Consider the following 25,471-nt stretch of genomic DNA (forward strand, 5'->3'; position numbering starts at 1 on the left):
AGCTCACTTTGCTCTTTGAAAGAAAAACCCATGCTATGATAGTGGCTTCTACACACACTGACTGAGGGGCCACCGTGAACATTCAGCACTCCCCAGGAAATTTCAGGAGCTCAGTGGCAGGCTTTCCTTTGAAAGCTTTGTAGATAAATAGAGCTAGAGTTTTTGGAGACCACTGACCTCAGGCCTGAGCATAACCATGGTCTGCATTTCATGCCTGACCAAGTAGGTGATAGTCAGCTTCCCCTGCATTGCTCTCCGCTTTACAATGAAGCTCCAAGGCAACCACAGGCAATCACAGTCACATTTTTTTTGAATTTGACTTTTAGGCAAGACCTAAAAAACAGGCATTAGGAAACTAAAGAGCAAGCTATGGAGAGCATAGTCTGTAAACTCATGAAAGCGACTCAGAAGCCTCCACATCCTTCCCAATTTTCCTATTTTCAAACAGTTATGCAGCACATGGGGAAGACCTTGCTCCTGATGGCTAATTGCCAGCTCAGAGTCCATCTTTTTATATGTGAAGAGAACTGCATTCTGTTTCCCCACGTGTCTAGTTTTGTGGTTTTAACTGTATTGAATTTTGTATGCTATTTAATGGCACTGTTTGCTCAGTGTCGTGAAAGTGTCCTATAGTTCTCATGCATTGGTCACTGTCCTTACTGCCTGGAATAGCGTTATTTCATTGGGAAACACTGTGCTCCTTCCTGTTCAACTGCTCTTCAGCTTGCTTTATCAAATATAAATTACTTTTTTCCTTCAACCTGTACCTTTGAGAATTATTTATCTGAGCGAGAAGCTTCTTTCTTACCCCATAGCTTCATCACTTCTAAGAAAGCCTTTGTTGAGATACTTTGCTGAAAGGTTTTGGAAATCAGAGTTCACTATATCAACTGTATCTCCCTGTCCACATGTTTATCTACCTTTTCAAAGGATTCTGTGTTAATCCACATATGAGGCCGACTTGGATTTAATGGAATGCTCCCTTTGAAAGGACACAGACTACCTGTCCTCAGTTACACATACCAGTTTCCCATACCAGGATAAAGATTCCCCCAGACAGGGTAATGTTTTAGAGGGTAGTGTGCCAGAGACTCAGCTTTTGTTGAATTACTGTCCTTGATTTCTCTTCATGTGAAGTTAAATTTCTATTTGTACCGCAGCCACTAAATAGTATAGAAAAGTAATTAAGAACTAGAAGACAAAAGGCATTACCGTGACATAGGTACAAAAAAGTTGCAAGACAAATCCGTAACTAAAAGCTAAAGTTGGTACAGGCCTAACAAGTCAAAAGAGACACAAATTAAAATTGGTTCTCATGGTGGGTATGCAGAGGAATATATGTTCTTTATTCTCTAGACATTGACATGGTTACAAAGACTAATTACAGAAGAAAGTGAGTGAGAGGTTCACATTTTGTGCAGCCCCCAGGTCACTTTGTTGCCTCAGGACATCCTCACTCTTCCTCTTCTATCTTCTTGCTGTGAAACTCCCGACTCTTCACTCGGAGCTTGTTGACCTGCGACTCTGCAATGTCAGCCCGCTCCTCGGCTTCCTCCAGCTCGTGCTGGATCTTGCGGAACTTGGAGAGGTTGACATTGGAGAGCTCCTCCTGTGCGGGGAGAGGGAGTCGGTGGTGAGGAGCCCAGGGCAGGGGTTTCGCTCCTCCTGCGCCTCCTCCCTGGGGGGATGCCCGGACCTCCACTCCCCACCCCCCACTGCTTACACATAAGCCTTGCACAGACCTCCTCATCCTCCCTTCTTCAGGACCCCACCGGGACAAGCTTCACCAGTACTGTGTCTCTCTTGAGGAGCTATTTTGTCAATCGCGGTTGTCATTTGTGTACTTAGTCTCCCACTGCTCGCTGCCCAGCTACAAGTGTGGCTTATTAGGTCGAGACAAACCCGGAAGCCTTCTGCTGTCAATCAGCAGCAGAGATTCATGAACTTCTCAGTCAGTGGACGTGGCCCCTGGGTTTGTTTAGTCTGACCTCCTGTATAAAACAGGCTGCAGGACTTCCCTCACTTCATCCCTGACTGCAGGGTGCCCAGAACTCATCAAGGCCTTGTGACACAACAGTAAAATAGTGTGGCCAAGACTGTTGTGTCTTGGGAGTTTCTTCCGTGCGCCTTGCGTTGGTATTCATACTCATCTCGACGAGCGTGCTGCCCTGATGGAAGGTGGCTCTTGCCCATTCTCTGAAATATACTTACAGCCTCCTCAGCTTGTCTCTTGTAGGATTTCACCTTCATTTGCAGCTTGTCCACCAGATCCTGGAGCCTCAGAATATTCTTCCGGTCTTCCTCAGACTAGAGGGGTTGGTAAGCAGGAAAGGGAATGAATTATTGGTTCCCCGCCATGTGAGGTTACGCTTCCCCTTGGGAGTGGTGTGCGCAAAATCTGACGCGCTGTGAGAAAACTCTTTCAGCCCAAGGAGGCCTCCTGCCGTACCTGGTAGGTCAGCTCCTTCACCCTCCTCTCGTACTTGCGCACCCCCTTCACGGCTTCGGCGCTGCGCTTCTGCTCAGCATCAACCTCCCCTTCCAGCTCCCGCACCTGCAATGAGAAGCCCATCTTTGGAGCTTCCCTGGTATCTCTCCAAGGCACGTGCTCACTCCTGCAGAAATACCAGCCCTACGCACTCTGGCCTCCAGCTTCTGGATTTGCTTCTTGCCTCCCTTCAGTGCCAACTGCTCAGCCTCATCCAGACGGTGCTGCAGGTCCTTCACCGTCTGGTCCAGGTTCTTCTTCATCCTCTCCAGGTGGGCGCTGGTGTCCTGCTCCTTCTTCAGCTCTTCTGCCATCATGGCTGCCTGATGAGAGCAAAGAGGCAAAGCCGTTTTTGGGGCTGGAGACATTCTCGGGGAGAATACATCCACCATCAGCAGCAGGGAAAGGATCTCCCGACTCACATCTGTGATGGCCTTCTTGGCCTTCTCTTCAGCATTGCGGGCTTCCTGGATCGTATCCTCCATTTCACCCTGGATTTGCATGATGTCTGTTTCCAGCTTCTTCTTGGTGTTGATCAAGCTGGTGTTCTGTGTAACAGGAAAGACATGATTTGTACTTTTAGACCTAATGCCTCCACTTCAAGAGTTGAAAGCGTGAGCGTTGTTTATGAAAGTCTCTAATGCAAGAGCCCTCTTTAGAGCTATGGCAGCAAACCAGACGCAGGTGGCTGGCTGGAACTGGTCAGATTACGGCATAGCTCTTCAAGTGTTTACACAGTAATCACTTACAAGATGCATAGCAATTGCATTCTGTCTTATCCCTTGTTGATGGGACTGATTTCCAGCAGAGTGCCTGACCTGGCTATGGAGGAGCTGCACGCGTTCAGTGGCATCCAGAAGCTCCTGCTCAGCCACTTTCCTGGAGCGCTCCGTCTGCTCCAGGGCTGCCCGTAGCTCCTCCACTTCAGCCTGCAGCAGGTTTGCTCTGCGCTCCACCATGGCCACCTGCTCCTTCAGGTCCTCCTGTGTCCTGAGAGCATCATCCAAGTGTAGCTGGGTATCCTTTAAGAGAAGAAAGGGAAACGATAAGATGGCACAGCACTGGAGCAGTGTTGGAGACAGTGACACGCATGACTCGTTTACTAATGTGTCTGTGTGATTCTGATGTCGGTATACTACTAGGCAAGCTAGCCACCTGCATGTTCATCTTGGCCTTCATACCTTGAGCACTCCCTGTGTGTTTCTCAGGTTCTTTTGTGCCTCTGCAGCCACGCGGTTGGCATGGCTCAGCTGGATCTCCATTTCGTTCAGGTCTCCCTCCATCTTCTTCTTCAGCCGCAGGGCTTCATTCCTGCTCCTGATCTCAGCGTCCAGGGTGCTCTGCATGGACTCCACAATTCTGAGGTGGTTTCTCTTCAGCTGGTCGATCTCCTCATCTTTCTCTGCTATCTTCCTGTCAATCTCAGACTTCACCTGGTTGAGCTCAAGCTGGAGGCGCAGGATCTTCCCCTCTTCGTGCTCTAGGGAGGCCTGCGCAAGTCAGCAGGAACAGTGACTTAAACGACCAGTTCCTTTCTAGCTAATCTCTTATGCAGTGTTTCATGAAACGTAAGCCTCATTTCCTGCCATCTCCGCAGAAAATTGCTTCCATACTTTCACTCTGGACACCATTTATTAACACTGTGTGTCTACCTCAGCTTCCTCCAGGGAGGCTTGGAGTTCAGATTTCTCCTGCTCAATCTGCTTCTTGACTTTCTCCAGCTCATGAATCGCCTTTCCGCCCTCGGCAATCTGCTCCGTGAGGTCGGAAATCTCCTCTGTGGGAGCAAAGACCAATGACATGGTCAGGCACAGAGCAGAATGGGAAGGGCCCTTTCACACCAAGGTGACAGGCATCTTTGCCGACCTGCAGGCACAGACCCATACGGAATGGCAGTAGCCGTGGCTAGGGAAAGAGCTCTGCCAGGAGCCGAGGAACGGGGACTTACGCTGCAAGTTCTTGTTCTCACGCTTCAGCGTTTCCAGGTGGTCCAAGGACTCCTCATAGGCATTCTTCATCTTAAACAGCTCTGTGCTGAGAGAGCGAGACTCCTTCTGGGAGGCTTCCAGCTCAGCCTGCGTTTCCTCATACTTCTGCTTCCACTCTGCCAGGATCTGAAGAGAAACAGGGCGTGAGTATGGCTGTGGCAATCAGGAGGGGACGCTCTGCTCAGGAGCCCCAGGCCTGGAGCCCAAAACACCTTGTCAAAGTTCTTCTGCTTCTTATCCAGCGCTGCGCAGGCAGCATTCGATCGCTCCACGTCAATCATCAGGTCCTCCACTTCATTCTGCAGCCTCTGCTTCGTCTTCTCCAGGGAGGCACATTTGGCATTGACAGCTTCAACGTGTTCCTCGGCATCCTGCAGGCGCTGTGCCAGCTTCTTCCTGAGAGGAGATAAGCACAGCTCCAGGTTAGAGCTTAAAGATGAGCCCATTTTTTACTGTTCACGAAAGGGATGTTGACCACTTTGGGGGTTTTGATGCTAGTGCTTCTCACAGCATTTCTTCTGTTCCACGACGGCATGGAACGTAAAGAGTCTATCGCTTCTGGGTCCTAGCACCTACTGAGTATTTGGCCTGTCTTAGGCTTTCTAGCCATATAAAGGCTACGTTTGTCCTTCCAAGCGATACTTCTTCCACAGCATTCTCTTCCTCTCCCTCCCTCTCTCCACTTTACCACAAAGACAATACTTCCCTGCCTTCATCCCACCCCTCTCCTAACCCACTCTCAAAGGCACCGTTTTCCCTTGACAGACTCAGTCTTCCCCAGCCATTTGACATCCCACTTCCCACGTACTTGGCCTCCTCCAGCTCCTCCGTGCGCTGAATGGCGTCCGTCTCGTATTTGGTTCTCCACTGGGCCACTTCGCTGTTGGCCTTGGACAGGGCACGCTGCAGCTCCCCCTTGGCCTCCTGCTCCTCCTCATATTGTTCCCGCAGCAAGTCACAGTCGTGGCGAGCAGACTGCAAGGCGTGGGCCAGGGCACTCTTGGCCTGGGGAGATATTGGGATTGCTAACCTGAATCTTTGTCGTGAGATGCCTCTTGACAGTGAAATTGACAGTAAAATTAAAGAAGATAAAGAAGGCATTATCCCACTCTGCTCAGCCCTTTCAGGCCACACCTGGAATACTGTGTTCAGTTTTGGTCACCGCTATGCAAAAAGAGATGTGGACAGTCTGGAGATGGTCCAGAGGAGAACCGCTATGATGATCAAAGGACTCGGAAGCCTACCACATCAGGAAAGGCTGAGAGATTTGCGTTTGTTCAGTCTTGAGAAGACAAGGCTGAATGGAGACATTATCATGATGTTGTAGTATTTAAAGGGTGGCTGGAGATGGATGAAGATGGAGACTCCCTTCTTACAAGGACTCCCATGGAAAAGACGAGGGGTAATGGGTACAGGTTACTCCTGGGGAGATTCCAATTGGATAATGGAGGAAAATTTTCCACAATGAGAATAATCAGCCATTCGGATAATCTCCCCAGGGAAGTAGTGGATTCCCCAACATTGGACAGCTTTCAGATGCAGCTAGACTGGGTGCAGGGCCATCTTGTCTAAACCATGCAAAACCATTACGCTTCCTTCCCTCTCTAGCTTATGAGTTGGCGGATGTGCATTACTGGTGTTCCCTCCAGTACTACACGTGTCTGGGAAAGAATCTTGAAACAATCTTAGATCAGACAAAATTCTCCAGATGCTTTTAGGGGTGATCTAGGTTGTGGGCAGTAGGGTAATTCCACACCTTTATTTCTTCCTCTAGATGTCTCTTGAGTTCCTCAATCTGTTGCGTAAATCCTTGCTTGCCCCTAGACAGCTGAGAAATGAGAGCATCCTTTTCCTCCACCTGGCGTGAATATTCCCCTGGGAAAGGCAAAGTGAGAAAAAAGTAACTAGGCGATCGATAATATGACAGTTTCTGCCTGCAAACCCAAGCAATGACCAGCAGCCTGGAGAGGTTATACCAGCTGTCACTTTGCACCCTGTGGTATGCTCCATGGCATGCAGATGCTCCCATTGCATCTCAGGAATGGGGGTGTCTCACCTGATTCAGTCTGCAGACGAGCTCTTTGAGTATTGAGGTCATTGATCATGCGCTGATTCTGCTCCTCCTTAGTTTTAATCTCACTCAGCTGGTCTTCCAGAGTGCGGCACATCTTCTCCAGATTGGCCTAGATAGCAAGCAATCCCAAGCAAGGAAAGGAGATGAACACCTGGACTCTGTCTTGTCTTCACAGCAGGGATATTTTTAAGGAGAATGTGGCTGGTAGATGGAGCCTACGTGCCATACTTTGGCCCTGTGAGCATGTTCTACTGCAATTGCATACCTTGGCTTTGGAGACAGACTCCATGTTACTGGCCAAGTCATCAATCTCCATCTTCATCTCACTCTTCTCCTTCTCTAGCTTCTGCTTCACTCGCTGCAGGTTGTCGATCTGCTCCCCAAGCTCAGCTGTGCTGTCCGCGTGCTTCTTCCGCAGGGCGGCAGCCGTGGCCTCGTGCTGCAGCGTGGCCTCTTCGAGGTCACGACGCATCTTCTGAAACTCTGCCTCACGCTTCTTGTTCATATCGATCTGAGCTGCGGTAGCTCCTCCTGCTTCTTCCAGGCGCTCACTGATCTCCTCGAGCTCCCTTGAGAGGTCAGCCCGATGCTTCTCTGCTTTTGCCCGAGAGGTTCGCTCTGCCTCAATTTCCTCCTCCAGTTCCTCAATACGTGCCTGGGGAACATCAGGCAGCCTTCACACCCATGCCCTCCTCCTTCCTCACCGGGGACCCAGTGAAAGAGGGGAAGGAACAGAGACTTGCCTGCAGCTCCTTGATCTTCTTCTGCAATTGCATGCCCAGGGCTTGCTCATCCTCGATTTTGCTCTGGATCTGGCTGATTTCAAAATCTTTCCTTTGGACAAAGCAAACCATGTTAGAGCTCAAAGGAAGAAGACAAGTGCACCAGCCCAGCGCTCAGGTGCCCCACAGCCACACTTACTTCTTCAGTTTCTCATCCAGCTGCTGCTTATCATTTTCCAAATCCATTATGCTGTCATGGGCCAGCTTCAGGTCTCCTTCGAGTTTCCTCTTAGCTCTCTCAAGGTCCATGCGTAGTTTCTTCTCTTGCTCCAGGGACCCTTCCAGCTAAACACAACAACACCATCAGTGCTCTCTTCGCAGTGTCTGACTGTGCAACATCTTTAATCTTCTCATATGCCTCTATACTTACATCGTCCACTTGCTGCTCCAGCTTGGTCTTGGCTTTGGTCAGCGTATTGACTTTGTCTTCTTCTGCCTGCAGGTCATCCAGTGTCTGCTGATGGGCCTCTTGGAGGGCTTTCTTCTCTTTTGTCAGTTTGGCAATGGTCTCGTCCAGGGCTGCCATCTCCTCTGTGAGGTTTTTCACCTGTTGATTGTAAGAAAGTGCAGAAACTCGTTTTAGGAGACTTAACTGCTAGCGCAGTGACCTTTTCACCTTGCAATGTTTTTGCAGGAGCTTGTTTTTTATTTGGGCTGTTGGGGCGTAGCTGCCCCGCTGTGATGCTCCTGGTATGTTCCAAACCAAGCTTCGTTCTGAGGGTATGGGGCTGCTGTGGGAGGCATCTGTCTCTTCACCCTTTATGTGATTCCCTGTGTGTGTGTACCTTGTTTTCAGTGGCATGCTTTTCCTTCTCCACTTTGGCCAACGTTAACTCGAGGTCATCAATATCTTTCTTCAGCTCTGAGCATTCATCCTCCAGTTTCCTCTTCTTGGCTGTCAGCTCAGCATTAATTTCCTCCTCATCCTCAGCCCTTTCAGTCACCTCCTTAATTTTGGCTTCCAGCTGGATTTTGGTTTTGATGAGCTGGTCGCATCTTTCCTCAGCATCAGCCAAGCTGTCTGCTTCCTGGTGGGGAGACACGGATTTTTAGTGGGTTGAAAGGTTTTGAAGATTCTCTGTCCTGCCTTTTGGATCACCCAGTGGGCATGTGTTAAAAACGGGGGCTGAACCTGGCCTTCCTCTCCAGCAATGGGAAGATCGTGCCAACTGTCTACTGGGAAACCCGTTCATCTGGAATCAACATGGACTCCAAAGTTTTTGTGTGTCTTCAAAATGCCTCACAGATTGGGTTGCTGACAGAAAAAGGCTTCAATAGCTTTTTCTTTCTAATTGTCTTTGTGAGAATAATTTAGTGGGGCAAGGCATGGGGTTTTTTTGGTGTGAAGAAACTGCCTTTTCCTAATGTACCAAGAATGGGAAGTATCCATGTTTCCGAAAGTAATCAAGGCCGCCTTGTGTAGCTGCAAGTAGGAAAGGCTCGTCCTTCTCAGGTTTGCCTTTACTCTGTTAGACAGATACACTGCTTTGAAAGCTGAGTAGAGGGAGATGCTTCCCTTCCAGTTCAGAGCGCTCTGCTGGGGATTACATGTTGGCTACTGCTGCATGCCTCTTTCCCCAGACAGCAGGAATGTTGAGCCTTGGGTGGGGCTGCCATGAGCCTCACCATGCCCCTGCCAGTGCCTGTTTACTCAATGGTAGAGCATGTGTTTATAGACTGTTTTCTACTGCATGTCAGTCTGCTTCCTGCAAGTCCCCACTTAGGGTAAGAAGCATTCTGGCTGTGTATCATTCTTTTCCCAAGGACAAATGAACAGTGATACTCACAGCCTGCACTTGGAGCTGCAGGTCATTTTTCTCCTGCAGGAGGACCACCATTTTCTCCTCCAGCTCCTTCCTCTTTGCCTCAGACTTTGCAAGCTCTTCCTTGGTTTTCTCAAATTCTTCCTTCATGTTGGCCATCTCCTTCTCAGATTCTGCGCTCTTCAGCAAGGGCTTGATCTTGAAGAACAGCTTCATCCAGGGCCAGTGCTTGACGTTCATGAATGCACGGACATTGTACTGAATACAGAAGATTGATTCCCTGAAAAGAAATTGACGTGGCTATTGCATAGCTTCCGTGGGATGAATTTAAATATAATTAGTAAAGTACCATGAGAGCAAACTATATATGACAAATGTCTACCTCCTCTCCACCATTCTCCGGTACTCTACTCTCATCAGGAAGCCCCTGCATCTGGCTTGTGTGCGAGTGATAATTTCTGCCAGCTTGTCATCTCTCATTTCCTCCAGGAGTCCCAGCAGCCCAGCTTTGAAGAACACCTTGAGAAGGAAATGTTGCAACATTTCATTGTACATGTAGTACAAAATAGAGGCACATAGTCTTTCAGCATCCTGAGGCAGATCTTAATGGCCGTGACCAGCCTCACCTTGGGCCTCTTCCCAAACCCTCTACCCAAAGGTCTGTGAACTTCCTATAAGCTCAGCCCTAAGTACTCATGGCCCTGTCTAAGTTATGTGGTAAGAATTATGGCTTCCTGTTCAGCCACAGCCTCAACCACACCTATGCCTGGTCATGGACCCCAGTGAGCTCTACCGTGGCGTGTGATCTTACCTGGCTTGATGTTAGACCAATCTCATTGCTGTGGGCCAGTCCAGGAATTAATGAATAGTGCCTGGGCCTTGTTAGCCTACATGTACGTGACCCTGAACAATCTCAAAAAACAAAGCTTTATGGCTTCACCTCAGACCTTCATTAATGTCATAAACCCACCTGATGATCTTGAGCCTTTGTTGAACCTGACTACAATTCCAGGGCCTTCCCCACTTGCCTTGCTTGGGTACTCTGGGGCTGGACACTTGCTGATTGATGCTCCTAACCTGCCAGCTCTGTCATTGTACTGTGCTCCCTGCCACTGACAAAGCAGCCCACCCTTACCGCTCCCTGACAAACTCCTAATGCAGGACTCGTTTCTACCTTGGTGTGACCAAATCTGTACTGAGTGTGGTCCACATCAATGGACCCAAGGAGCTTTTCTGAAGCCTTCTTGCTGTCCATGAACTGTCCCTCTGGAATAGCACTTGCATTAAGCACTCTGTATCTGCAGAAGAAAACAGAACATGAAGAAATCCCCATCAGCAAAACCACCACTATAACTGAAGCCCACAGCCTTTTCAGACTCTGTCATTGAATCAGTCTCATGCCTGGAAACAGTCATCCTTTCAGAACAGGATATAGAGAGTGTATTTACTATTAACTCTATTAACTATTAAGTGCAAGAGAATCATGATTTCAGCAATGTCATATCATCATGAACATAAAACATTTCTGTATTACTGCTCAGTACCAACTTAAAGTATAATGTTTCAAGTATACTGTGATACTCAGGCTATTCATCTTTGTCTGAATGGACAGGAAGGTGTGCACTCATACCTTTGTTTGAAGTCAGCGTACAAGACTCTGCTGGGGAACCCTTTCCTGCAAATTCTGATCCCTTCCAGCACACCATTGCACCGCAGCTGATGCAGCACCAGCTCATGCTCCATGGCACCTAACAAATACAGCCATTAGTGACTACCCCATTGTTTGATACTCACTCAGGAGAAGGGCTTCTGTGGCTTGAGTTTTCCTCCTATTGGGTTCCCTTACCGGGTGTTTTTGTTTCATTTGGGATGATGCATCGTACAAAATGGGGGTGAGTGCTTCTCAGGTTAGCCATCAGCTTGTTTAAATTCTCCTGTGAGATCATGAAATGAAGTTTGTATTATTAAGCATAAGCACTGGAAGTTTAATAGTGGATGTATCAAACTGAGTGTTTCAGAATGCAGACCTGTCTTCTCCAAAACATCTTACAGAGTTCCCAAAGGAAACTAGGAAACTGAAGGCCCCCAAATTTTTGTTTGTGAAATTCTTTCGTAGAAAAATAGTTAGTACTACTTTTCCTTTATGTCCTTATACAAATACATAGCTGCCACGTCCCAGTTTTCCTTCCAGCTGGTATTTCTTGTGGTATTTAGTTGGGCATTTTAGGTGGATGACGTGTACTCTTGGCTAAGCGTGATTAGCATCTGATTTGGCAGCTAAAGAAGTTCTTTTTAAATGGATGGAATATTTGTACAGCCCATATAAATTGACTGGTTTAGTAGTAATTCTGTCTCCCTAAGTATCTCCACCTCAGTCACATGGAAGCCTTGAAAACATAACTGAAAACTGACCTCAAAATTCATTAAATTGATGTAATTTAACATTCACTCTCTTTCCCTATTGAAATGAAAACATTGTCATAGAATCTTACAATCTTAGAATCTCAAGGCATTTTTTTGTTTTTGATGTTTAATCTATTATTTTTGAATTCTACAATGTCTCAATACTGAAAATCTTCATAGATACATAAAACAAGTATGGGAAATATCCTTGAAGTCTCCAGAGGTTATTTTAAAGTTTAGATGATTTGTTATTCACTCACAATAAAAGTAGCTGAACTTCATTCACCTTTGGGGAATTTTTGTAGAATATTCAGGGAAGGTAATAGCAAACTAAGGCATGTGGAATAAACCAGCCAAAATATAAAGATGCAGTATCAAAAGTTAATTCAAAAAAAGTCTAAGACAATTGCAGGAGTTCTAGGAGGTGGGCAATATCATTCTGTCTCCAGAAATAAAAGGAAGACCATGCATGCGTTGAGGTTGAGACTTTCTGGTGTTCTAAGGGGGTAGTTCTGTGTTTTCCAAGGATGGCAAGGGAAGGATTTTCAAGGATGACAAAAGCTATGACCAAAAATGAAACAGACTTTTCAGAATCAGAATAAAATTGCTTTCCATCTTCAAAGAGATAATAAATTCTACCCTTACCCGGAAAAGAGCTGAGACAGTCTGGAAAGAAGAACCCTTCTTCTTCCCACCTTTCTTGCCACCACCACCACCAGCCTCTGCAAAATTGAAGAAATTGAGCAGGTGCCTTTAACATTGTCTTTGGGATTCCCCTTTGTACAGCTTGAACGCATGGAAATGGATTTTACAGAGCTTACCTGCTTCCCCACCGTAGTTGGCAAAGAGTAAAGCCAGTGTCTTCACAGACGATTTCTGGTACAACCCAATGACAGTTTCATTCAGGGGGTCCTTGTTCTTCTCAAGCCAGCCAGTGATGTTGTAGTCTACTGTGCCAGCGTAGTGCACCAGGGAGAAGTGGGCCTCAGCCTTGCCTTTGGCAGGCTTGGGCTTCTGGAAGTTGCTGGACTTGCCCAGGTGCTGGTCGTAGAGCTTGTTCTTGAAAGAGATGTCAGTTGCCTTGGGGAACATGCACTCCTCTTCCAGGATGGAGAAGATGCCCATGGGCTGGAAGGTACCACAAGAAGTGACAGAGAAAGATGATCATGATGTGAAGCATGTGCTGTGAACATCAAAGATACCAGTGTGTTGCTGGTAGCATCTCTGCCTGGGTAAGGCCTAAGTTTGTCAGGAGTTGTTCTCAGCCAGGGAGCTTATTTCTGCCTTCCCTGGCCTTCCTGCAGCCTGTCTTCATGGAACTGGTAAGAACCTCTATCCGCTTCAGGTTACAGTTGGGTGTAGAATTGAAGGGAGAAGTGGTAAACAGAAAAACAATTGGGAAAAATAGCTACAAGAGGCCTAGTACTTTTGGGAAGTCAGGTGAGACACTATTTATTTCCCAAATTTCTGTGTGGAGTTCTGATTTGAGTCTTCAGAGGAAAAAGGAAAGGAGACTGACTCCATTTTTTTAAAGAGAATACTGTTGGTGGGAGTCCAGGCTACCTTTTCCATGCTTGAAGCCCAGGTAATGAAGCATTGATGACACAGATTTGCATTTCCCAATTTCTCTTCCCCACACTAAAATAAGTTTCAGTGCAAAATATTTTCTTTAACTGACACTGAATGTCTGGCTCTGAGTTCTTTCTGAGCTGAATCTGGCTCGGAAACACCACAGAATTCCAAAACATATTGTACACTTGTATGGAAAAGGTACCTTCTCAATGAGCTCAATGCAGGCAGCCAGGTCCATCCCAAAGTCAATGAACTCCCATTCAATTCCTTCCTTCTTGTACTCCTCCTGCTCCAGCACGAACATGTGGTGGTTGAAAAACTGTTGCAGTTTCTCATTGGTGAAGTTGATGCACAGCTGCTCAAAGCTGTTGAACTGCCCAAAGCAAGGAGAGGTGCACAGGTTCTCAAGGTGTGGCAAATACCGCAGCGTTTTGCTGGCATTCTCCTAATGTTATTTGAAGTTCCCCAGCTGAAACACCACTCCTAACCGTACCGTAACAGCCTGTGTTTCCCTAAGCAGGACTTCTCCTGTAAAATGTACTGTCCTCAAAGGATTTTATTCTTACCACTTTTGAAATCAAACTAAAGGTAACATGTCTTTTTTACTGTGCTACTCAAAAGTAAATCCTTCAGTAACCTTAGCTGTAGCATCGTATAGGTGTCTCAGCTCGCTGACCTCCCAGAGAGAGGAAGCCTCCTCAGTGTCCCACCCAAGAACTTCTCTGCACTCAGATCAGCAATCTGGGGGTTTCTTCTGGGGACACAGAAGTCCTAGCATCGCCACTCTATTCACAACACAGGAAACACGTTGTGAACTTTTCCATAGCACTGCCCTTTCCCTGGCTCTTTCAAGAGCATCCACACCTTTGGCCTACATCTGTGTGAGCCTTAGTCCTAGACCTGTCTCCTAGAGCTCAAGGGCCTCTGAGACCATTTGTCAGAAAGCAGAGCTTTCTTCTACCTGTTGACAACGTTAGAATCAAAGTGTTTGTTAGCAAAGCCATTTGCGGGTGCTGCTGTGACGGAGAGAGGGGTTTCTAGAAAACTGCAGACGAGGAGGATAAGCTTCTGAATCTTCTTAAAAAGAAGTGTGTTTCTGAGTCTGCATGACCCCTCCCTGGCCCTCCCTTGACTACGGTGCCAAATCCTTCTTCCTTACGTCAAAGATCTCAAAGCCAGCAATGTCCAGGACACCAATGAAGTACTGTCTGGGTTGCTTGGTATCCAGCTGTTGGTTGATGCGAATAACCATCCAGAGGAACATCTTCTCATAGACAGCCTTTGCCAGAGCGCCAACAGCATTGTTCACCTAAAGCAGAGAAGCAAGGACCAGAGTTACCTCCTAGGGTGAAAGAAGAATCCACAGGTATTCTTTCAAACCATTTATTTCCTACCTCCACATTTTACCTGTGACACATTTTGACCTTTGGTCACGTACTCATTCCCAACCTTGACTCGGGGATAACACAGGGCTTTGAGCAATTCAGCTGAGTTCAGGCCCATCAGGTAGGCAGCCTTGTCAGCCACTGGAGAGGGACAGAGAGAGAAGCATTTATTTTGGACAACAGCTAGAATTTGCTCAGTGTGAACAACTCTGCTGTTCATGTTCTAGAAATGGAAAAGCATTGGTCTGGTCTCATACAGAAGGTCTGGGAAGGAATGCAAATTCTGGAAGCTAATCACGGCCTTCTATGAAAGCAACAACAATACGGCTTGGATGGGAATAGCTTGAATCTGGAAGTTCCCAGAAGAACCCCAAAGGCCTCTGGTAACACATGAGGCATATGTGCAGCACATTCCTTTTCTGTGGAATGTGTATTTGTGCATAGCAAAGAAAGAAGGACTTATTTCATCAAAAATATGATGGAACATCATGATGACTATCTGGTTGAAGATCTAGGAGAGAGAGATCCTGTGTTGAAGTGGAAATTCCTCCTTTCAGGCTGTGTTTCTTTGGGGAGTATCCTTTAGATAAAATAGTGGTATTTCCCAGGATCAGGGAAGCACCTCTGCAGTTACACAGACAATGACCAAAGATGTTTTTCCTCAGTGTTTTATGTGGTGACTTGGTCCAACAAAAGTCTGTCTTTGGAGGCTAACATATCTCTGCAGACAGAGAAGTTCTTTGAACAAGCCAGTTGCTGAATTTGCTGATACCTTCTGTGCCATCAGGCTCTGCCTGCTCCTCTCGTTGTTTCTGCTTGAACTTCAGGTTCCCGTAGTGCATGACAGCCCCCGTCAGCTTGTAGATGGCGGTCTTTTCATCAGCAGTGAAGCCCAGGATGTCAATGGCACTCTGCAGTCAAAACAATGAAGTCAAAACATTGCCTAAGAACCTTAACAATATCATTAAAAAATGTTTCCTTTATAGTACTTACATCTGTAGCCATGAGCTCCTCCTGGTCATCAATGCTGGGAACAGTGACCTCGCCTTGACTCACATAGTGGAAGTCAAAAGGATTGGTGGTAATGAGGAGCATGTCTGAAAGCAGGAAGAGGCAAGACATAGGCTTAGTTGTGCCAATCAGCTAACAGAGGGAACTGTTGCTCAGCGATCATCCTCAAAAGACATAATGATAGTTCCTACCAATTAACTCTGGCTTCTTGTTGGACATGATCTGATAAAATATGTGGTAGCTTCTTTCTGCCTGGAGCTGGAAAGTGACTCTGGACTTCTCCAGCAGATCTGGCAAGAACAGTAGGACAGAGTTAGGCAGAGGAACACACATGGAGGTGGGAATTTTGTAAGGAATGGGATCAGGCCAGGAGAGTCTCTTACAAGTTTCAATGTCAGCAGAAGCCAGTTTGCCCGTGGCTCCAAAGTGGATTCTGATGAATTTGCCCTGTTAAGGAGAAGAAGCAGCATTTCAGCCTGGATACGTTCTTTTGGCATCTCCTTTATGGGGAGTACTGCTCGGGGCATAACCTATCTTTAAATGAAAGGGAGACATTCACCTGTTTTTAAATGAAAGGGACACATTTTGCCTAAAGCAATAACTTACAAAGCGTGAGGAGTTGTCATTCCTCACGGTCTTGGCATTTCCAAAAGCCTCCAGCAGTGGGTTAGCGCTGATGATTTGATCCTCAAGCGTTCCCTGCAGGATGATAATTGTCACTAGTTATCCTTTCCAAAAATCATTTCAGGAAGAGAGGAAAGCATTGATTCAAGCCATGAATTAGTGATTTCATCCTCAAGCATTCCCTGCAGGTATATAATTATTCAGTTAGTTATTAGTCCAGTTATTGCTAACTTGGCAATTACATGCCAAGTTCTTCCTGACTCACCTGCATTTTGCCTGACGACTGCTCTTCCTTCTTCTTCTCCCCGCTCGCTGCAATTGTTGCAAAGTACTGGATGACACGCTTTGTGTTCACAGTCTTCCCTGCACCGGATTCTCCGCTGTCAAACCAAAGAGAGAAGCAGAGAGCGTGTGGTCAGGCAGGAGGTCCCCTGGCACCGGGCAACCCTGCAGGGACCCGAGCAGGGATGTACATACGTGATCAGGATCGACTGGTTCTCGCGATCTGTGAAAAGAGGCAGAAACAAAGATGCTGCTAATGGCATTCTTGAGTAATACAGAACACAATATGTGTGATAAATAAAAGCAGTGCTTTTAGAGAGCCTATGGATTATACGGAGAGGGCTGGAGTTATCAAAGTTTGGAGTTTTTCAGTGTTTTTTTCACCTCCGAGGTATTCATTTACACTCCTTTTTTTGGTCATTGAAATAGGACATTTCTTTTTAATTTAACCTATTTTTCATATCAGTCTCTGTATGAAATGAATAGTGATGCAAGTACACCTGTTACTTTCCACTGACGTGAAGAAGTCTGGAGGATTATCTTCCCCAGAGAAGTCTGTTATATACATTGGAAGGTTTTGGTATGAAAAGAACTCCCTGTAGAATCCACAGAGAAGAATATAAAATATTTTGTGTGCCCTTTTATGTTCCCAGCAAGTATAACTAACTCCTTATACATCAGTGAATCGTCAAACAAATATTTTAAGACCCTCAGATCAGTTTATACCTGTTTCCCTTTAACAAAATATTCTTTGAGAAGTCTGATTAATTAGATCTCATTTCTAAGTAGCAAGGGGTTGTAGCCACCAACTGTATGGGTCAAAGGAATTCTGATCTCCTCCTTACCTAACTCATTTCTACAAGTGTAGAATTTTAATCAGTGCTTTCCAGCATTGATTAAATGTTTAAACAAGAGCTTTTTTTTTTTTCTCCTTTTCTTACTTTTCCAATTCACCAGTGAATTCAAAGGAATTCTTGCTAAGGTGGAAAAAAATGTGGGGGGTTTATTGCTTTGGTTTTCTTTCAGATTGTTTCTGCTCATTTTTTGTTTATATCTGTCTTTACAAGTCTGTTCTTAAATGAACTAACTAAGAGAAGGAAGAAAGAAAATAGCAAATGTTAAAAAAAATGCTAAACTACTTGTTCATGAACCTTCTCCAGTTTTAAATGTGGAAGTGGAAAAGAAGAAAAAAAATATTCAAATTATCATTCTACTTTTGTTCAATAGTTGGGGACTTGGTGTTCCCCAGGGTTCAGTACTGGGTCCATTCCTCTTCAATATATTCAGCAGTGACCTGGACGAGGGGATAGAGTGCACCCTCAGCAAGTTTGCTGATGACACAAAGCTGGGGGGGGGTGGCTGACACACCGGAAGGCTGTGCCATCATACAGAGAGACCTGGACAGGCTGGAGAGTTGGGCAAAGAGGAACCTAATGAAATTCAATAAGGGCAAGTGTAGGGTGCTGCACCTGGGGAGGAATAACCCCCTGCACCAGGACAGGTTGGGGGTGACCTGCTGCAGAGCAGCTCGGTGGAAAGAGACCTGGGAGTCCTGGTGGACAACAGGATGACCATGAGCCAGCAATGTGCCCTTGTGGCCAAAAACGCCAATGGCATCCTGGGGTGCATCAAGAAGAGTATGGCCAGCAGGTGGAGGGAGGTCATCCTCCCCCTCTGCTCTGCCCTGGGGAGGCCACATCTGGAGTACTGTGTCCAGTTCTGGGCTCCCCGATTCAAGGAGGACAGGGAACTGCTGGAGAGGGTGCAGCAGAGAGCTACCAAAATGATGAGGGGACTGGAACACCTCTCTTGTGAAGAAAGGCTGAGAGATTTGGGTCTCTTCAGTCTGGAAAAAAGACGACAGAGGGGGGGTCTCATCAACGCTTATAAATACTGAAAGGGTGGGTGTCAGGAGGATGGGGCCAGGCTCTTTTCAGTGGTGCCCAGTGACAGGACAAGAGGTAACGGGCACAAACCTGAGCATAGGAAGTTCCACCTAAACATGAGGAGGAACTTCTTTAATTTGAGGGTGGCAGAGCCCTGGCCCACGCTTCCCAGAGAGGTGGTGGAGTCTCCGTCTCTGGAGACATTCCAAACCCGGCTGGACGTGTTCCTGTGCCACCTGCTCTGGGTGACCCTGCTCTGGCAGGGGGGTTGGACTAGATGATCTCCAGAGGTCCCTTCCAACCCTATGATTCTATGATTCTATGACTTTTTTTAACAGTCAACATTATTAGTCCATGATGTTCATTGCGGAATCATGAAACAACTGTAGATGTATGATCATCAAATCATTTGTTCCATTCTACATATTACAGTTTTGGTGCAGAGAATTCTAGTCCTTTCTGGTCTAGTGCAACTTTCATGCCTAAGAAGCAAATCCATCATACAGGAGTATTAACTAAGAGCTAATTTGAAATGAAGGCATTTATCATTGTTCTCAGAGGGTGCAAATTTGCTGGGATTGTGTCTCTTCTTCTTTCTTGCTGTAAATGTCAGAATAAAACATGAAATCAAATCATTTGCTTTTTCAAACAATGTCTTCACGAAGCCAAAACAGATAGAAATTAACCTACAATGCAGTTTTGGGAGAGATTAATTCAGTTATTCAGAGCTCTGTTAATATTTTCTGTCACATTTTAAGCAAATTAAATCTCAAAAATATGTAGGGGAGAATTTTTGTTTCAGCTGACTCACTTCATCCTATTAATTATTCTTCAGTGTAGCTTTTTCAACGCTGTTGTCTGCATGCTATCAATCACAGTTTTAAAAATCATTAGGACAGAACTGTGTCTCATGCACAATATCAACAGCTGTAAAATAAGTTAATTAAAGGCTCATGCTGAGGCTTATGTCTCTACACACACAAATATTTAAAAAAAAAAAATTATCTGGCCATGAAGATGCTGCCATTGTCTCACCAGTCAGCATGAACTGATAGGCGTTGTCAGAGATGGAGAAGATGTGTGGAGGGGCCTCCTGGCGCTTCTTGCCTCGGTAGGCCAACACCACCTCCGGGTTGTACACCGGCAGCCACTTGTAGGGGTTGACAGTGACGCAGAAGAGACCCGAGTAGGTCTGCAAGGAAGGGAGATGGCACGTTGGCTTCCACTTAGCCTGGCAGAGTGGTTCCTCCTAGCTACCCAAAGGCAGAGTGCTGCTGGTACTTACGTAGATCATCCAGGCTGCATAACGCTCTTTGAGGTTGTACAGCACAGCGGGTTCGTGGAGGTGGGTCATCATGGCCATGTCCTCAATTTTGTCGTACTTGGGAGGGTTCATGGAGAAGATTTGATCTTCCTTCACAGTCAGGGTCTGTCAGATGAAGAAAGAGATGCGTGACTGTCAGCTAAGAGCTGAGACTAGGAATTACATACAGTTTTTAAGCCTTGAATTTTCCTCACCTCTCCTGCTTCAGTCTTGACGGTGACCTTCCCTGATTCTTTGCTCTGGATTGTCCCTTTCACAAAGGATTCCTTAGGATGCACCACAAAGACTGAAGTCTTGGCATCAAAAGGCTTGTTCTGGGCCTCAATTCTTTCCTTTTCTGACTTTCGGAGGTAAGGAGCTGCCTCCCCAAAGGCAGCCATCTCAGAGTCCGGAGAGGTCATTTCTGCACTTATACAGGAGACACAGTCAGCAGAGTACTCTGTAGGAAAGAAGATATATTGAGTAAGTGAGTGAAGAGCTTTATGTGGAAGAGAGGAAATTTCTTGCACTTGGATCTCTTCAAATATTTAAGTAGGTATGAGCAAGTTAAAAGTTGCATTTAAACTTCACAGTCTTGGCTCAAAATACTTGTATACTTTCCTGAAATGAGTCCTTAGACATCTAGCTGTGTAACAAAGTATAGAACAGTTCTTTAGTGTTGCAGTATTGTAGTACAGTTTAGCAGTAATACCTCAACTTTGTGGACACTAGTGAATTTTGACATTGCCATAGCAGATACTTCCTATTAAATGTCTCTGATTTTTTTCTTTTTTTTTAATTCTACCCAAGAGTCTCTGAAAATTGCAAATAGTGGCTTGTCACTAGAAAATTTACTTGCTAGGGACAATTATTCTTGCATTATGACGGATATAAATGTCACTATTGCCTGTTCTGCTTTTTAGAAATCTTAAATGGTTGGATTACTTCCTGTTCCTTAAAAGTTGGTAAATCTTGGTATTAATTGCGGTGGCAGAGGCTAAAAGTCAGTCACTGCTGTTTGAAAACATAGCAGCTTATTTTGTGTTGCACAGATATCCAGAGCTAATATATAAGCTGAAGGAAAAAATGCTACTTTCAAACCTAGAATAAAATCACTGGTGATACAGACAGTCCCTGACAGAAATGGTTATCCAAGGCTTACAGGGATTTAAATAGAATAAAGAGGTATATGTTCAGAAGTTCACAGAAGCATTACACTTACCTTGAAATTTCCTGTCAAGACTGGGCACAGCACTCCAAAGAGGCTTTTATAGAGTCTGGTATGCAGATGCTCTGGATGTTTCCTTTTCCTTCTGTCAAAATATATTTTGGCAAACCATCTTTGGCAAGCCATCTTTGGCAAAACTTTGTCTGGCAAACTTAACTAACGACATAATTGTCATTTGATTTGACTGGATATATTTAGATATGTTTTACATCTTACCATTCCTGTGGATACATTTCCTATAAATAGTCTGACAGGGCTATTAATGAGGGAATCTTGAGTAGTCAAGGCACTTAAAGAACTTGGTTGTAAAAGTTATAGGTTACTCTACTGGGATAAGTTGATCTTTGACCCAGCTGAGATTCTTTGGCATTTCTGTACTGCAATTATTCCAGATGTAAAATGGGAATAGTACAATGTATGTTGTGCACATGGTTCTGTGAATGCAGGGATTGCCTTTACAGAGTTAGAAAATACAATTCTGCAAAAGACAAATCATAACTAAATGTTATTCAATAATTCATTATATGTTATATTGAAAAGAAAAAACCAGAGACACATTGCGGACTAGGACTTTGACTGCAATAGCGCTAGATACAGAGGGAATCTGAGAGACAGCAAGTCAGAATACAAGTTCAAGTTTGGACATGCAACTTGTGCCTAGAGTGTGAAAGGTGACTCCTTACCTATAAAAAGAAATAAATATCTACGTGAGCAAATCTTCACTTGGTATTTTCAGAAATTGAAAAATCCAAACTGTGCATACTGGAGACATGTTTGCTGTTGCTGTAGTCAGTCATAAATGATATTAGAGAAAAGACTTACCTAGTTGTAAACAAAAAAATTACTCATGGTACCTCATACCTGAGAAAGAAAACTATACTGCTTTTTTTCTAGCTGATCTAGAGGAACTAACGTTAAAGTTTTTCACATGCTAATGAAGAAATGCATTAAGGGCAGTAGATAAACTGTGGCAAAAAAGGCTAAAATGTTCTTTTTAAATGACTTTAAATCTTATGTTCATCTAATTGTTGAAATGAGAGAAACAAAATGTGTTACAGTTGAAATTCCTACATACCACAACCCTGGCAACTGAGACGCAACCCAAGACAAAGAAAAAATTACATTCTTTTTCTAAACATTGCCGTTGAAAGATGGTTATACACAAAAATGTATTAGGTACAGAGCTGAGTAAGTATGAACCTGTAATATTTAGTGACTAGCACTAAAGTAGCTAGCAAAGTTTTTACTGTATCTCCACCTTTGCTGAAGATTTTCAAGGACATGATAGAGCCAAAAATGTGAAGTAAACTTCTAAACAGCTTAAGCCTGTTCCTCACATAGGTACCCTTGGAAAACACATATGGAGCAATGTCCTCAACCCAATGAGGAAGCAGGAAAGGTCCCTGCAGCCCTTCAATACCTCAACTCCAAAAACCCCCACCCCTCCACCCAAGCACAACTCTGCACACGATCACACACACAGCATACACTCTGAGACCCCCTGCACTCTGATACATCCTCGGTCCAGCACTCCCATCCCATCACAAACACCTTGCACGCGTACACATTCATACAGCTTATGCAACAAAATCTATCGATATAGTGCTGCATATATATCAGAGCGTTAGAGGTGGCAGGCAGTCCTGTACAATGCTGATACTCTGAGAAAAGGGGAATTTGCTGGTGGACCTGGAGAGTGGCTGATCTAGTTCTAGGAAAAGGGCACTGTCACTTGAGCTGCTTTAAACACTGTCAGCTCTCTTCTGGGCGTTGGCATTTTGGTTATTGGAAGAGCTCAGTGAACAAAGTTCAGTGAATAACACAAGGGCAAGGTCAGAAAAATCATGCCTGCGATCCAAGGTAATGCCCAGAGTCGAGCATCAGCCTGCCATGAAGAGCTTCTGCCAAGGAGGGCTCTGGCACTGCAGCACCCACTTTTTTGGAGTTGAAACCCAGAGCTCACCCCTGAGCTCCCTGCACAGGTCATGTGGGAAATGGTGAGCGCAGGGTGCATCTGAAGTCCTGCCTCTCTGGGCAATCTCCAAGCCCCATGGACATGCAGAAGTTATAGGACAGAATCACAGAATCTTAGAATGGCGTGGGTTGGAAGGGACCTTAAAAAGATCATCTACTGCAACACCCCCTGCTGTGGACAGGAATATCTTTGACTCTACCAGGTTGCTCAGAGCCCCAGTCCAACCTGAGCTTGAACACTTCCAGTGATGGAACATTCCCAGATTCTGGGGCCAATCTCTTCCAGTGTCTCACCAGCCTCATCTTAACAAATTTCTCTCTTATGTCCAACCAGAATCGATCCTCTTCATCTTAAAACCTTTGCCCCTCGTTCTGTCGCTACAGGACTTGGTCAAAAAGTCTTTCTCCATCTTTCTTAGAAGTCCCCTTTGTATATTGAAAGGCCGTAATATGTGGCCTCCTCAGAGCCTTCTCGTCTCCAGGCTGAACATGCCCAACTCTTTCAGTCTTCCCTTATAGGTGAGGGGTTCCAGTCCTTGGATCATTTTTGTGGCCCTTCTGTGCACCTGCTCAAGCAGGTCCATGTCTTGCTTGTACTGGGGGCCCCAGAGCTGGATACAGTGCTCCCGGTGGGGTCTCATGAGTGCAGAGTAGAAGGAGAGAATCACCTCTCTCCGCAGGGCTGCTCTCCAGCCAGTCATCCCCTGGTGTATACTGAGAGTGAGGACTGCCCTGACGCAGGTGCAGAACCTTGCCCTTGATCTTGTTGAACTTCATCGGGTTTCCATGAACCCCCTCTTCAAGCCTGCCAAGGTCCCTCTCTGGAGGGTGTCTCTTCCCACTGGTGCATCAGCTGCACCACTCAACTTGGTGTTGTCTGCAAACTTGCCGAGGCTGCACTCAATCCTGCCATGTATGTCATTAATGAAGATATTGGATCATATTTATTCCACTGCAGACCCTTGAGGAACATGTGGAACATGAGGAACATTGAGGAAATGCTGTGGGGGACCATATCAAAGGCCTTACGGAAGTCCGGGTAGATGCCATCTCTTGCTCTTCCCTTGTACACTGATGCAGTCACTCCATCGTAGAAGGCCACTAGATTAGTTAGTCAGGCACAGTTTGCTCTTCATGAAGCCGTGTTGGCTGTCTCTAATCACCTCCTTGTCTTCCATAGACTTTGACATAACTTTCAGGATCTTACCAGTCACTGACGTGGGGCTGACTGGTTGGTAGATCCCAGGGTCCTCCTTATATACTCTATTTAACTAATGAGAATAATTCCAAGATGAAAATAATTCCAGGAGAATTCCTGTATAAGTAATGTGAGCCAAACTGACTGTGGGCAGAGTCCAGCACAGGTCGTGAGTCGAGTTCCATTCAGATTCAGAAGGAAAAGTGTTCCAGGAGAAGACCATTTGTAGGTGAGAAGACGACTAGGAGATCTGTAAGGAAGACTCAGAAAGCTGCAGACAGCAGCTTCCAGAAAGGAAGATGCAGAAGGCTGCCTGACTGCTCAGGGTGCAGAAGAACTGTAGCACACAACACACTGTCCCATCTAACCCTGCATGTAGCTGGAAGGTGTTGGAGGAGGTCATCCTTTGACAGAACGTTTCTCTCGTCAAATGCCAGCAGCAGACACAAATCCACAGCATGAATGTATGCACTGGCTACACTTGAAGAAGAAACTGCACTTGCAAAGGAGCTCTGTTGGGAATTTCCGTACTCAGCATGGAAGCTAACCCCTGCCTATTAATTGATACCCTGCCTATTAATTGATAACCTGCATTGATACCTTAGTCCCCAGGTGGATGCAGAGGAAGTTAGCATAAAGCACTTGCAGATGTGTGGGCTGTGTTTGGTGTGAGGGAGCAAAGCATACCTTGAAAGGTGACTGGTATTAATCAAGTAATAGGGAGATTATTGAAAGCACACAAAGACGACTTGGAACAAGCAGTCCCCGTGGGATTTGCAGCATGCTGCTGTTGTTATCAGCCGTGCTGTCTGGATTAGCGGAGCGTGCCTGTGAATCACCAGTGGATCGTGTGACATGGAAGATCTAGCTTCAGGCTAGTGTGTAGCAAGGCGGACTTGACAGAGAACACTGGTTGCTGAAGTGGGAGCTACAGCAGAGCTGAAATGTCAGCGGTCATCAAAGCATCCACAATTCCTTCCTTCCTTCTTTCCTTCCTGATTTTTTAGTTTGTTTCACAGAGCAGATTTCCTACTCACAGGGTTAATGGGATCGCGTCTGTCGTGGGTGATGTTGTATGGCACTTCTTAGGTGAAAAAATAAAGATACCGTAAACCTCCATTCGGTAACGGATAGGGATTGCATCTGTTCAGCACTGAAGCCAAGGTGCTCGGAGGTGAAGCAAAAGCATTTCCCGTGTGAGCAGAGACCAAGGGTGTTTGAAAATATCCACTGTAAGAAGCACAGCCTTCAAATGGTGGTGTCAGTTATGCTGCAATCATTTGTTAGGCGTGCTGAGAGAGATGTCGCCGGACCCGATGGGCAGTCTGACAGGGAATGCCCAGTCTCCATTTCAGCAGCATTCCTTCAGACAGCAGTCCTCTGTGTAAAAGGAGAACTCCCGGGAATGCTAGCCCAAGCTGAACAGAAATGCTGGCACCCTAATCCTCTGGAGGAAAACTCCTCTTCCCTGCCCTTCTGCTCAGATGTGGCTGAGCGCTAGAGCCTGCGT

General features: G+C 45.8%; 1 protein-coding gene across 1 annotated transcript; it reads right to left on the minus strand.

Moving 5' to 3' along the window:
• Positions 1–1,325: 1,325 nt before the first annotated feature.
• On the minus strand, positions 1,326–20,800 carry LOC141751361 (myosin heavy chain, skeletal muscle, adult). Its single transcript, XM_074607977.1, has 39 exons — positions 20,784–20,800; positions 19,777–20,021; positions 19,544–19,687; positions 19,294–19,450; positions 16,568–16,595; positions 16,356–16,470; positions 16,073–16,165; positions 15,850–15,913; positions 15,658–15,756; positions 15,449–15,552; positions 15,228–15,366; positions 14,478–14,596; positions 14,230–14,379; positions 13,273–13,443; positions 12,320–12,626; positions 12,144–12,220; positions 10,942–11,029; positions 10,726–10,843; positions 10,270–10,393; positions 9,478–9,614; positions 9,120–9,375; positions 8,118–8,360; positions 7,703–7,879; positions 7,472–7,617; positions 7,294–7,384; positions 6,816–7,205; positions 6,533–6,659; positions 6,233–6,351; positions 5,285–5,481; positions 4,689–4,872; positions 4,437–4,602; positions 4,141–4,265; positions 3,670–3,978; positions 3,307–3,510; positions 2,911–3,036; positions 2,641–2,811; positions 2,450–2,554; positions 2,212–2,307; positions 1,326–1,609 (listed from the first exon to the last, which is right to left on the minus strand). Exons 2-39 carry the CDS (start codon positions 19,981–19,983, stop codon positions 1,454–1,456), a joined length of 5,829 nt encoding a protein of 1,942 aa, XP_074464078.1. The 5' UTR covers positions 19,984–20,021; positions 20,784–20,800; the 3' UTR covers positions 1,326–1,453.
• Between the last annotated feature and the right edge of the window lie 4,671 nt (positions 20,801–25,471).

This window comes from Larus michahellis, chromosome 14 (assembly GCF_964199755.1).
Source record: "Larus michahellis chromosome 14, bLarMic1.1, whole genome shotgun sequence".
Taxonomy (NCBI): domain Eukaryota; kingdom Metazoa; phylum Chordata; class Aves; order Charadriiformes; family Laridae; genus Larus; species Larus michahellis.

Excerpts from the sequence above, each read along its gene's own strand:
- LOC141751361 (XM_074607977.1), bottom strand. The coding sequence starts at position 19,983 with ATGACCTCTCCGGACTCTGAGATGGCTGCCTTTGGGGAGGCAGCTCCT. Across the intron at positions 16,596-19,293 it reads CTATCAGTTCATGCTGACTG|ATCGCGAGAACCAGTCGATC; the intron begins GTGAGACAATGG and ends CTCTTTTCACAG. Across the intron at positions 2,812-2,910 it reads CCAAGAAGGCCATCACAGAT|GCAGCCATGATGGCAGAAGA; the intron begins GTGAGTCGGGAG and ends TGCTCTCATCAG.